Here is a 13,519-nt window from a genome sequence, read left to right as displayed (position 1 = left end):
ACAAACAAAAAAACAAAAACAAAACAAAATAACCAGAGGTGCCGTAAACATGTAACATAACTCAAAAACATAACAGAGCACTCGAGGTGTTGCAAGCTGGAGCAAACTACAAGACACAGAAATGAATACTAGGCAATTGCTTTGTGTTCTTTAAAAATGAAAAAAATTGATTCTGAAAGAGATGAAAGGTGAAACAATGTAATAAAAAACAATAAAAGAAATGACTGAGACTGGTAGAAATTGAAATGGAGCTGCTCAAATAATGGAAAAATACTGTACAAGGAAATAGAAAATGGAGCAGCAAAACAAGTACTATACTAAAATGATAAAAAGTTGAAAATTTTGAACATTGTTGAAAAATCAGAGCAGATATACTTTTAAAAACTCCCTTGGTAGGTGGGGCGGGGGGAGAGTAAGGAGGAAAAGAGGCAAAAGAGAATAGGATGTATACGGAAGGCTGACAAAAATACCAAACAAAAAACGGGTGTCCTAGAAGAATGGTAACAAAAAAGTGCCAATAATCGAATATATAACAGCAGAAAACCTCCTTCTGCCAAAGAAAGACCGAAGTCTACAAAACAAAAGGTGTTGTTTAACCAAGTAAAAATAATTTTAAAAACTAGTACTTAGCCCTGGCTGGCATAGCTCAATGGACTGAGCGTGGCTGCAAACCAAAGTGTCACAGGTTCAATTCCCAGTCAGGGCACATGCCTGGGTTGCAGGCCACAGCCCCCAGCAACTGCACATTGATGTTTCTCTCTCTCTTTCTCCCTCCCTTCCCTCTCTAAAAATAAATAAATAAATCCTAAAACAAAACAAAACAAAACAAAAAAACCTAGTACTTAGACCTATTCAGCTGGTTGTTGAGAATTAAATGATAAATAATCATATAAATATCCAAGTGGGGGTAGGAGTGTGGTACCAGAAAGGCTGAAGGAAATGAAGGGACAGTCATAATTCTTTCTCAATAGCTTCCGCAAATCCATGACCATAAAGCAGCCACATTCCCAGTTAGGAGACAGGACACCCAGGACATGAAATGGACAAAATACAGCTATGATAAGACTCCGCTCGTCTCCCTTCGCATCAGCATCTCTTCCAGGCAGAGGAAAAGAAGAAACCCTAACGTTCTATGGCAATCCCTGGTCATTTACATATAAGCTAGGTCTGCTGTGCCTTCAGGGGTAGTTTCAAGGCCACCTGTTGACCTGAGAAAGATTATTAAAAATAGGAACATGCTAATCACATGAGGAGTAAGGTCATATAAGGTCATCTACCCAGAACTGTAAAAGACTAATAAAATATTGTATTTAAGGGAACTTCCCAAACAGCAGAAGCTTATTCTGTTAAGTGCCAAAACTCTAAAATGTCAGTCATTATAATGGAAATCTTTCTGAAATAGATATTTCTCCAACTTCTCAAACAATTCTTTTAAACACAGTTGAACATTTTCCTCATGATCTAGTAGTATTAATTAGAGTATTCGTTTTTACATTGTTATAACACAGTGACGCCCTCAAGATTTTTGAGGTGTCCGTCCCTCCGTTAAATTTCCCTTAGCTTCTGTTTCACACTTTCACCTTGCCCGTGTCATGCTGCCTGTACTCAGTGTCTGCAGAGTTGAAGGCTGCCAGGAGAAACCTAGATAATGAAATCCATTAAATCAGTAACTTAATTTTACACAATTCTAATTCAGTAGGCTCAAGGTAAAAAGCAGTTGGGTCTGATCTCTTATGAAACAAAATGCATAAGGTTCATGATAGCTATTTCCTTCTCTTTTTTTTTTTCCACTGGCGTTTAGGTTTGCAGCTGTGTTCTGGGGTTTTCAAGTGCCGAAGGGACCACTGACATTTACTGAGCCCCTCCTTCTATATGCCAGGAATTTAATGTAGCACATCTCACATATACCTTGTAATAATTCTAAGAGAGAGAGGGTATTCACTATATTCCTAGAACTGATGGGGAAACACACCTGAAAATAACCGACCTGCTCACAGCCATACAACCAGTAAGCTGTAAAAGCCAGGGGCCCTAACGAAAGTCTGATTCCAAAGCCTTGCTTATTCAACCATTTCACACTGACTCCCAGAAAGGTGTTTCTCAAGGTGCACTTTAAGAATCACCTATGGTAGAATCGTCTTGGATGCCTGTTAAAAATACAGAAACGGCTACCACTCTGCACTTGCTATATAGGAATTCTAGGGGTAGGTTCAGGAAACCAAATTTTTAGCAAGCACCCCAGGTGATTTTAATACACATTTAATGTCGGAAGAACAACTGTCCTAGGGTATGAAGCTCTGAAGTCTCGGTAGAGAAGGTAAATGTTAGCTCTCATTTCCTCTCACAAAGTCCTTCCAACTTTCTCAGCCAGCTCTATGGGCTCCTCTGCATTTGCCTGTCTCTCGCTCTGCCATGAGGGGCTGTGCTCTAAATCCTGGTCCTTTCCCACACTACAGTTTTTGCTGGGCAACCGCACCGGATTCCAAAGATTAAATTCCTATCAATATGCTTGCAACTCATAACTCCCATTTTAGTTCAGCTTCAGAATTGTACACCCAGGTCCTCATCTGCTCACTACATGTTTTATCCCTTGAATACCCTACGGCTACAACGAATGTAACATGCGCACAGTGGAGGTTGTCTTACCCCTGCTTCCCCAACGCCTGTGAGCTTTCTTTTCTGCCCTCCTCAGGAAGAGGCCCCTCAGTGAACTGAGCCCCCAGAACAGAACATGAAACATTCTCTGTGTCTCCCTTTCCTCCGTCCGTTGTCCCCATGCTCTCTCCCTGCACCCCGCTACCACCTGCCAAAAGCCAATCAGCCCTATTTTTCTTGCTAATGTGCTTACTTTTTCTCCTCTTTTTTAGGACGATTTTCTTTCTTTCTTTTTAGAGAAAGGGGAAGGGAGGGAGAAAAAGAGGAAGAGAAATATAGATGTGAGAGAAACCCTGATTGGTTGCCTCTTGCATGCCCCTAACTGGGAATCACAACCCTAACTGGATCGCAACCCAGGCAGATGCCCTGACCGGGAATCAAACTTATGACCTTTCGGTTCGCAGGACAATGGCCAAGCCACTGAGCCACACCAGTCAGGACTACTTTTTTCTCTTCCTTACTGGCTCTCAGGAAATATGCTTAAAACACCTACTACTTTCCCACCTTTTAAAAATACAGTACAAATATAGCAACTAAATAATTCCAAATCACTACACATCCCTGTAAGTAGTGGGCATTTGTGATATGAAGATCCCCAGAATCCAAATAGCTTTCCTATTTTAGTTCTGGGACTGTCAGGGGACATAGCCAACTTCCCACCACAGATGCCAGAGGGAGTAGATTTTCCCTGATCCAATCAGCCAAACAGACACTCCAGCTTAGGGCCTACATGAGTAACTGAGTAACAAAAGAATCAGAGGAGAGCTCAGAACCCATACTCAGGGCACTGGAATCACCGACTGGTGTCGGTGCACAAGGGCAACACCACAGGGCCAGCAGTGTGTGTGCCCGGGGCCACGTATGGGGCTGAGCCCTTGCCTGCTTTCCGAGCCTGGCTGGTCAGCCTTCCCATCAATGCTGTTGGAGAGCTGATACTCTGCCAGTAAATCTCCCTGTCTATGGAGTTCAACAGAGTTGGCTTCTGTTGTTTACACTGAGAATGCTAACCTGGTACAAACGGCTAGCAAACAGAAAGATACGCAATGTATTCAGAAATTTCCAATGTCTGCTTCTTATATTTAAAGCCTTTCTTCTTATTGAATAGACCAATATTATTTCTATAAGTATTAGTGCTCATTTAATTAGCAGGCAAGAGGAAAATACTCACTTTAATACTAAACCCTTCTAGTACATTTTATCTCACGGATCAACAGGTTGTTCTGGGCTTTCAGTTAAAGACATATGGACATTTACCTTGTTTTTGCAGCTTGGAGAAGCATAGCTGCTGATGCTAATTTAGAAATACACTTCTGTTGTTGTGAGTTATACTGTGAGGAAATACCAAGCTATGACTATTTTAAGTGAAAAATACTATATACTACATAAATTTTTATTTAAGGATCCAAGAGATGGCCCTGAATAATAAACACAGGCAATATGTATGAATCTAAAGGGAAGTATTTTAGTTAGAATTAAAATTTTTGCTCCTATGATTGGACAGGAAATTTTAGGCACTTTCAAAACTTTTTTTTAATTTAAAATAAAAATCAAGTGGTTTTTGTATACAGCCACACATTTTCAACAACAGATATAGTTAGGGTTAAAAAACAAGGTAGATCTGTAGATGAGTGGATAGAAAAGCTATAGTACGTTTACACAATGGAACACTACACAGCTACAAAAAAAGAAGGAAATCCTACCTTCTGAGACAGCATGGAGACAGCATGGACCTGGAGATTAGTACTAAGTGAAATAAGCCAGTCAGAGAAAGAAAAGTACCATGTGACCTCACTTACATGTGGAATCTAAAGAACAAAATAAACTGTGGACAAAACAGAAACAGAGGCGTGGACACGTGGAACGGACTGACAGCTGCCAGAGGGGAAGAAGGGGACTGGGAAAAAGAAGGTGAGGAGATCAGCCAATGACAATCCACGCATGACCCACAGACACAGAGAACAGTGTGGTGACAGCCAGAGGGCAGGGGGCGCAGGGAGTGGGTGGAGGTGTACAAAGGGGGGCAAAGGGGGACAGCTGTAATAGTGTCAACAATAAAAATAAAGTTAAAAAATAAAACTGACAGAAAAAATGTTTTTTTACTGCAATTTAAAATAAACATCCGCCCTGGCTGGCATAGCTCAGTGGATTGAGCATGGGCTGCAAACCAAAGTGTCGCAGGTTCGATTCCCAGTCAGGGTACATGCCTGGGTTGCAGACCATGACCCCCAGCAACCTCGCATTGATGTTTCTCTCTCTTTCTCCCTCCCTTCCCTCTCTAAAAATAAATAAATAAATAATCTTCAAAAAAATAAACATCCAATCAGCTTCTCATGCCATCTACTTACCTCCAGTGCTTACACACAGTAACTGTCCCTCGGACAGGAAAGGCCAAACTCGTGACGTGGAACAGCCTGCCCCCACCCCTTCCTGGCTCACAGCCGTCACTCACCTACTGCCCTGAGAGCCGGCTTCCGCACATCATAATGTTTTATGGGTCCTCTGTGCCCACTCCTGTGAGCGAATGTATTATGCCACTTTGTATTAATAATACCTGACACACAGGTTTTCAAAGAAGGACTATTGGTATAGATGTTGCTTTATCTATTTATATACACACAGATAAAGCAACACCCATATATCTATATCTATATAATAGTTACAGCAGTGCACAGTTTGATTTAAAATACATCTACCTTCAATCTCTACATATCTCCAATCTATATGTGGGTGTAGATGTATTTTAAATCAAATTGTGCTGTATTTTATTGCAAACCAGCATGATCTGTCATCATCAGACCATTCACAAGCCTTAGTTTGCATCTGAGTAATTCTACATGTTGATGAAATCCTACTAAATAGCAGATGTACATTTTAACTTCTCTATACTGTTACAAGGTCTCTATAAAGGCAGCAAATAAAGACCTTTTATTTAACATGTATTGTGATAAACTGTAAACTTAGTATTGGTATATCAAAGGCCCCAAAACCTATAAAATTGCAATCGCTTGATAAAAAATAGAATTAAGTATCCCTCTTTCTTAAAAAGTAACAGAAGTATTATCCTTCTTTACACAAACAAAACTATGGTATAAATTTTTAAAAATGAGTTCATTGATATATATTATACCTAATCATGATACAATTATAAAATGCTGATGCCCTGACCCAGGGATATACCTCTATCCAATGAATCAGGAAAAAAAAGCAAGCTTTTATGGCTATTACTGAAGTTGCTGTTATAAAACAACAGAGCTTCCAACTGTACCAACACTCTGTTCTTTAACAATATTTTTAAAATATTCAATGAGAACTATGATGCTATTTCAGCATCAAAAGGCACTTTTTCATTTTCATCCAGACTGAACAGATATATCCTATTTTTCATACCAGTGGTGAGGTTGCGGAGGAGAGCGCAGAGGTCAATTTCAATGAAAAATTTTATTTCCTTGCCAACCTAAAGTTTTATTTAAATTATCTGTATGAAGCCCAATTTTCTAATGACTTTTATTATACATTAAAAAGATACAACACTGAAAAAATTACAGCCCCCTGATGTAATCGATGACTTCTGACACACATTTAGGATGATCTGATAGGACCAGGGCTGCCTACGGCTGCCACACACTGGATGGTGCTAAGATTCCCTCTAACTGGAGAATGGCAGTAGGGACAGCAGAACCTCTGGAGTAGGAAGAAAAGAGAATATGACAAAGTAACCTCTCCCCTTTCAGAAGTGGGAAGAGATAAGAAAGGTCCACAATGCTGATTTTGAGGGCGTAGGGAGGTTAAAAAGAAAACGGGGAAAGCAAAATGAAACGTGAGTTTGGAAGAGGCCCCCATGGGCGCCATCACAGGCAGGCGGTCGAGGGAGGGGCTGACGGTAACCGAGCTGCGGGAAGAGCGTGCAGTGCAGCCGGAGAGGTCCGCCCTGACCTGCAATCGGCCTCACCGGAGCAGCAGCCCCACAACAGCCTTTCTGGCTCTAGTCCAGTATCCCCCCGAACAATCCTGTTAACCCAGTCTCCGTCCATTCCAGTCCACCCTCCGCGATGCCATTACAGTGACTTCCTAAAAACTAAATCTGGTCATTAAGCCCTGTTCTTGATCAGATCCTAGCCCACTCCTTTGGCCTCATGGGCCCCCTCCCCCTCACTTTATCATGCTCAGTCTTGAGTCAGCTTTGATCTCATCCAAGGCTTTTTGCTAGTCAGAATCTCTGCTGTCCCCCCTGCCTGGCACACCCATTTTACCTCTCGTCACCTGGCCAACTCCCCCTCGTTATTTAAGGCCCAGTGTCCTCTCCACTTGGAAGTACTCCCTAAGTCCCCTGGGCAGTTAGCCACCCCTCCTTTGTGATCCAAAGAGATTTTATTTAAATCACTTACTATGCATGCCTGGTGGAAATGATCGGTTTGTCCACCCAGCCCCCACCTGCAATCCTACAACGTCCTCTCTTCTTCTTACTTGAACTGTGAGTACCTCTAAGGCAGGATTATCTTTGCATTCCCAGGGCCTAGTATCCAATGGGTGTTTAGCAAATAAAAATAAATAAATGAATGAATGAGTAAATGAATGACTACCTTGAAGGCAGTCTCAGCATCTAGAACCAAACAAGTTTGATGAATGAGATTCAAACAATCAAAGGAAGAGGAAGGAGATGAAAGGATGGATGTAATTTTATGAAGTGAAAAAATATGTACTCTCTCTTATATTTATTACTGAAGGGCCCCAAATGGCCATGAATAATAAATACAGATAATATTTATGGGTGCAAAGGTAAGTGCATTATTTACCCCAGGGGCTGGAACTACTCGTTGTAAGCCATTACTGTCTTCATGGGTCAGAATGGTTTTTGGCACACACAGGATGTTAGAAAATATGAACTATGGATCTGTCAAACAGTAACAAAGTACAGTTTAACCTAGTAAGTGGTATCAACTCCTTCTGTGCCTCTATAATCCATTTATCTAAATCCCACTTAGTTGGAGGATTATAGTTCTCATATATCTAAATAGCTTTCAAAAGTTTAGGTAAATGGTTCACACATAAGGTAAATAAGACTGCACAGATTAGTTATCCAATTTCGCAAAAGAAAATAAAAATTTCATGTGACACATAAATTCTCCTGGAAAGAAAGAGATACAAAGGAAGGAAATTAAGATCATGACAAGCAAGCAATTAAAACTGTCTAAAGATATATTTTTTCCCCACGTCCCTAAAAGGAGAACTGGCGGAGAATTCCAAAGGAAGCAGCCACGGAGAAAAGAAGCGCTAAAAGCAGATATGAAATCTCCATGGAAAGAGGAGGCTTTATAGTAACAGATCGGAAAGAGTTTAAAGAAATATAAACCAGACCTTTACACGTCACATAAAGCACAAATGCTAGAATGGTAATTTTTAAAAAGCCCTTGGTGGCAGAGTTGGCTAAATGGATCACTAAGTAGTTAAAACACAAATTGCAACGAGTGTTGTAACCAAAAGGTCTCATCAAGTAAGACTAGAAATGGGAATGTAACGAATCAACATCCCCCAAAAGCTACTAGAAGTTATTCAGTGAATATCACTTTAAAATAAATATAAACACCGATAAGGTTTTTGGAAAACTCTCGCTAATCGTTGACCTAACAGTGGGTACGCCAGTTGGGACTGGGAGTGGAGGAAACAGACATTAGCATGCATCGATTCTTAAAGAAATTGGAAACGAGGAGCCTAACTGAATAAAAGTCACAAGGTTTTAAAACCTCCTTCCTCTGATCTTATGAAATTGAAGATATTTCTTTACAGAAAAGTAAGATCTTCATATCAGTTCACAAAGCAGTACAAAATTAGATTTCTGTAATAGCAACACATACTAATGACCTGTGAAAATTCTAACTGAACTTGGACTCTAAATTTCCAGACAAAATCACCTACTTACCTTTAGCAGAAGAAAGAAGGTTACCTGATGATGGTTGTTTACAGTTTACACTTTGCCGATGCCATTATTACATTTGAACATACTGTAAATTAGTGACAGAATACAAACACTACCAACTGGCCAAAATGCCAGATCAACTCCCAGCATCATGCATGTTTTCCAATCTATCTGAAACACACTCAACATATCTACCCACGTTTATAAGAAAAAAACCCTAAAATCTGCAAATAATGTCAAATAAAACATAAATGTCCAAACAACACTGATAAGCAACAATACTGGTAAGAATTCCACAGGAGAGCTTAGATTCTGTGATACTGAACTTGTACGTCTTTTTTCTCCTTAAGTGTCCTTTAAGGACATGGATGTTAGCTATTTCTGTATCTCACTTACTTTACAATATTTAACTTCTGACCTTTTCCTAGAAAAAAGTCAAAACTAAAAAAGCTTACATCCTTTAAATTTCAATGTTTTACAATGACTTTATTTGTTCAAATAATGAACTGAAAATGATATGAACTATGACTAAGAGATTTGTTAGTTAGCAAATGGAATTAATTATAACATGTATCTCATTGTTTCTAAGTTAATATAGTGACAATGAGGGTTAACAGTATGGACTCTAACCATTCTGCTTAGGTTCAAAGCCCAGATCTGCCATTTACCAGCTCTGTGACCATGAGCAACTTACTTAACCTCTCTGTTCTCAGTTTTCCAAACAGTAAAATAAGTGGAGCTAATAATACTACCTTACCACACAGAATTGTAGCTAGGCAAGATAATAGAGCTGAAGTGCCTAGACAGGCAAACTTTCACAACCCTAACGGTCTTAACTTCACAGAGATTCTTCAGCTATAGCCTGGATGATAAATATTTCCTCAGGTGAAAGGCCACGTAGGTGAAAGTTATTTTATCTTCTCTCCCAATTCAATAAAACATAATTGTATTAACTTTTTAGGGCATTCTAGAATTTGAAGAATTTGTCAAATAATGAAATGGAATGACACATCAGTCTTAGGCTATAATTTTTGAAGTTCTCAGTTATTCTTTCTCCATCTGTCTTCAGTGTACTCCGTGCCAAAAAAGGGGGGTGAAAAACGGCTCTCACACCCTCCTGCAACAGAAGTTGAGAGGACTGAACACCAACACTACCTTTGTCACTTCCGTAATAGTAGAAGACTCCTTTACTGAGCGCGCACCACCGCTTTTGCCATTCGAACCCCAGGAAGCTGTGATCTGCAACAAAGGGGGAAAGGGTACAGTTCAGGTAACACATGTCACATGTGTAAACACAACACCATTTCTTTATTGTAAAAGGGTACAGTTAGTTGATACGATTTCCAAGGTTCCTTTTTAGCTTTACAATTCTAGGACTAATTCGTTTGTATCTCCTTTTCCAAGAGACGAAAACAAAGCTAAAAAGAACGAAGTGAAGCAGAGACGGAGCTGCTACCTGTACGGGATCCGCAGCACCACTAACGTGCCCGACAGGGACGGTCAAAAAAGCTACTTCAGCTTTGACTACACAGCCTGGAGATAAGTGATTCATCTGGGTCTCATTTTCTCATCTGTTATGAAAAGGAGGGGGGAGGAGTTGACCTAGATTGTTTCTGTTATCTCTTTCAGCTTTCAACTTCCACTAAGAAAGCTAAGAAAAGCACGTGGAGTATAAATAGAAAGGCCTAGAGGGACTCCCTGAGAGATAAGCAGCATGGAAATGAAGAGACTTTCTGCCCTTCATTTCCCCTATCATAACACCACCTCCATATTTCATTTCCATTACAGATTGGTGTTGAAAGAGTGGGACCATATGGCCGACTCCCTATTATCAAAGCCCGTGGACAGGAATGCTGAATGAATAACAGAAGACGGCGGAGGGTACGCCGGGCTCGGGCTGGACCAGAGCACAGTCAGGTCAGGCACAGGGTCACCTGCTGCTGGTGGGGTCAGATGATGGTGCGAAGCCCCGCCCCTGAGATTATAGAGTCCTGGCCCTCCGACTGTCCTCTGAGAGGCAGGAAACAGCTCCTGAATCATTTACAAATAACTGACGTTGATCACTAGAACCCTCACCAAATGTTTCATTCTAAAAATTATTTGGAGCTAAAAGTTACTTTTTTTGGTTTGGATAATGCCATCCAGATTTTCTTAGAGCTGTACAACTCTTCAATAACCCAAAGAGAGCACTGGTCCCACAACGCATAATGCAAGCATGTTCTATCCAAGGGTACAACCGCTTTTGGATTTTCCATTAGAGTCTGACAGTTTACCTTTCCTGCGTTTCTCCAGGTAGCCGGCCTTTAAGACGAAAGGCAGGTCTTGTGCTGCAATCGGCGGAAACTGGTTTCCTGTGGGAGGCAGAGGGGCAGGAACAGTAGTGAGTGACCCATGTCAGAGAAACCAAGTACCAGCTCTCATTCGATTCTGTGTACTTTTCATCACCCAAATTAATTAAATCCAAGTTTATTAGCTTTGTTTCAGATCCATTCCAAAGGCAAGACTAGCCCCTTTCCTCCTCCTGTAAATCTCGAGAGAAAAAAAAAGTTCTGTACTCCTATATCTTAACATATTATGCTTCCCCAAATATAGTAAGATTATAATTGATTTGTAAAGGGCAATACTTTTCAATCTACAGTCTAAGGGAGGAACTAGGAAACCATTATAAATAAATGAAATCAATCCCTGAAAGAGAAGTTGGAGATTTCAAACAAACCATGTAAGCTTCTTCATATTTATCTCAGATTAACTCTTTAAGAATTTTGATATGTATGACTCCTACTTGCATGTCCCTTTTCTTATCAAGTAAAACATAAAATGATTTTTCACCCAAAACAAATTCTAAAATTTGTTTCTCAGAGTCCATAGCCAATATTCTCTCTTTCTCATTGTACTCACAGAGAAATTTGTCTAAATCGTTTTGCTATTTGTCCAATACCTACGGCTTGTTTAATATAAATGTAATTATTTTAAAAAACAAAAGTTTACTGACAGTAATCCCTTTAGGTACTTTAGATTTTTAAAATTAGATTTATTGGGGTAACACTGGTGAATAACATTACATAAATTTTAGGTGTACAACTTTATAACACATCATCCGTATACTGCATATTCCATTGTGTGCTCAACACTCCAGTCTAATCTCTTTCCATCACCATATACTTGACCCCCTTTACCCTCTTCACCCTTCCCCAAACCTCCTAGATTTTAAGTTCTTAAAGGAACCATTAATTTGCATTGCACCAGAAACATATAAATGCAATACTCCTTGATAGTAGAAATTGAAAATTTGTAACACAATATTAAAAAGTGCAACTGCTCTTTAAAAAACATGAATTCTCATATTGTTTAGACCTCATATCACTCTGCCTGCAATAATCAATAGCATGCCACCATTTAAGAAGATTCAAGCTGATTCAAAGAATGAAGGCTATAAAAATGCAGGTATAATGACACAGGAAGGCTAATATAAACCCACCTGGGAGGCAGCAGAAAAGAGCTGCCAAACATTTGTCAAACACCACAATTCCATCATCTCACCACGGGAAACTACGCAACGCAGCCAATCACCCAACACGCCAACAAATTCTCAATGACATTACCAGCTCTGTTTCACTACCAAAATTCATGCCCTTGTCCCCAAAATAAGTTTAGCTCTAAACCTTAACCCTTTGGCACACAGCAGACAATTCAAAAAATGTTAGCTTTTATTAATTGTTATAATAAATATTATTATGTGTTAGTGTAACTGTGACTATTGATTTGAATGAATACTTCAAATGTATACTTAAGACTAATGTTGCTTAGAGAAATTTAATGAAAGAAAAAAGATTAGGTTACTGAACAAGTTAAGCATTGTAGCTACTTTATTTTATTATTATTTTTGTTTGTTTCAAACATCGATGTGAGAAACATTGATCGGTTGCCTCTTGCACATGCCCCAACTGGGGATCGAACCCACATGCCAGACAAATCGAACCTACAACCCCACCTGGCCTATGGGATGATGCTCCAACCAGCTGAGCCATACTGGCCAGGGCAGCATTGTAGTTACTTTTTCCTTTTAGTTAGGTGAAAGTAGTTGATGGAGAAATTGCTCTATTTCCAACTATTACTCCAACTATTAGTAGTTGATGGAGTAGTTGAAGGGAAGAAAAAGAATTAACCTACATTGTACAGCAGCCTTAGTATTTGTCTGTTCCTATTGCAGATGAATACTACATGGGCTTGCTTAAGTGGCCACAAGATTTCGGTACCCTACGGAAATAAGGAAATACTGACAAAAGACTAGTTTCCTTCTTATAATATGAATGTGCATTGCTTATATAATCATCCTACTTTTCTAAAGCAGCTCGGCATATTAAACACTGAAAATAACACCCTGCAGGAGTAGGCAAGGAACGGGTGTTCTTCTAGCTCGCAGTTTGGGGATGTGAAACAAGCACAAGGTAAGAAGGTCACAGTAAACTGAAATAAGCACTATCAAGTGCCTACCATTATATTCCTAGCAACGCAGGAAGGGGAAAGGCAGTAGTGGAATCCAAAATTTCTTATCGTTAGGTTGGTATTTTATGCACAGGGCCACTGTTTTTAAAAGATAATTCAAGGGTTCTAGGACATCTTGAAACTTTTGCCTTAAAAACAAACCATGTATACAATGCATATAGTCTACCAGCAAGCTAAAGGAATAAATTGTAGAATCTGAAAAATGGAGAAGAGTTCCATTGCTTTCAATATTTCATGCATTATAATTTTGTATAAAGGTAGAAAAATGTTTTCTGTTTTGTTTCCTATATATTTCCAGATGATGTCTAGTCGCTTGTAAACATTTCTGACAGAAGGGTACATTGGGTACTTGGATCTAGAAAACAATCTATGAATGAACTTCAGTTCCCAGAGCTCCTACTTACTCAGGACTCATTATTCCACAAGTGCAATTTAATTATACTT

The 13,519-nt window shown here is 39.6% G+C and overlaps 1 protein-coding gene across 1 annotated transcript in view; it reads right to left on the bottom strand.

The window, feature by feature from the left end:
• The window catches only part of SKAP2 (src kinase associated phosphoprotein 2), a 165,651-nt gene that overhangs the window by 60,982 nt on the left and 91,150 nt on the right, over nucleotides 1-13,519 (bottom strand). The window contains exons 5-6 of the mRNA XM_028525624.2: nucleotides 10,843-10,920; nucleotides 9,725-9,808 (exon numbers count right to left, since the gene is read on the bottom strand). Of these exons, the coding sequence (XP_028381425.1) occupies nucleotides 9,725-9,808; nucleotides 10,843-10,920 (162 nt within the window). The remainder of the gene's footprint in view (nucleotides 1-9,724; nucleotides 9,809-10,842; nucleotides 10,921-13,519) is intronic.

This window comes from Phyllostomus discolor, chromosome 10 (assembly GCF_004126475.2).
Source record: "Phyllostomus discolor isolate MPI-MPIP mPhyDis1 chromosome 10, mPhyDis1.pri.v3, whole genome shotgun sequence".
NCBI classification, from domain to species: domain Eukaryota; kingdom Metazoa; phylum Chordata; class Mammalia; order Chiroptera; family Phyllostomidae; genus Phyllostomus; species Phyllostomus discolor.
The sequence above is the reverse complement of the archived record's forward strand: the minus strand, read 5'-3'. Positions and strand labels throughout refer to the sequence as shown.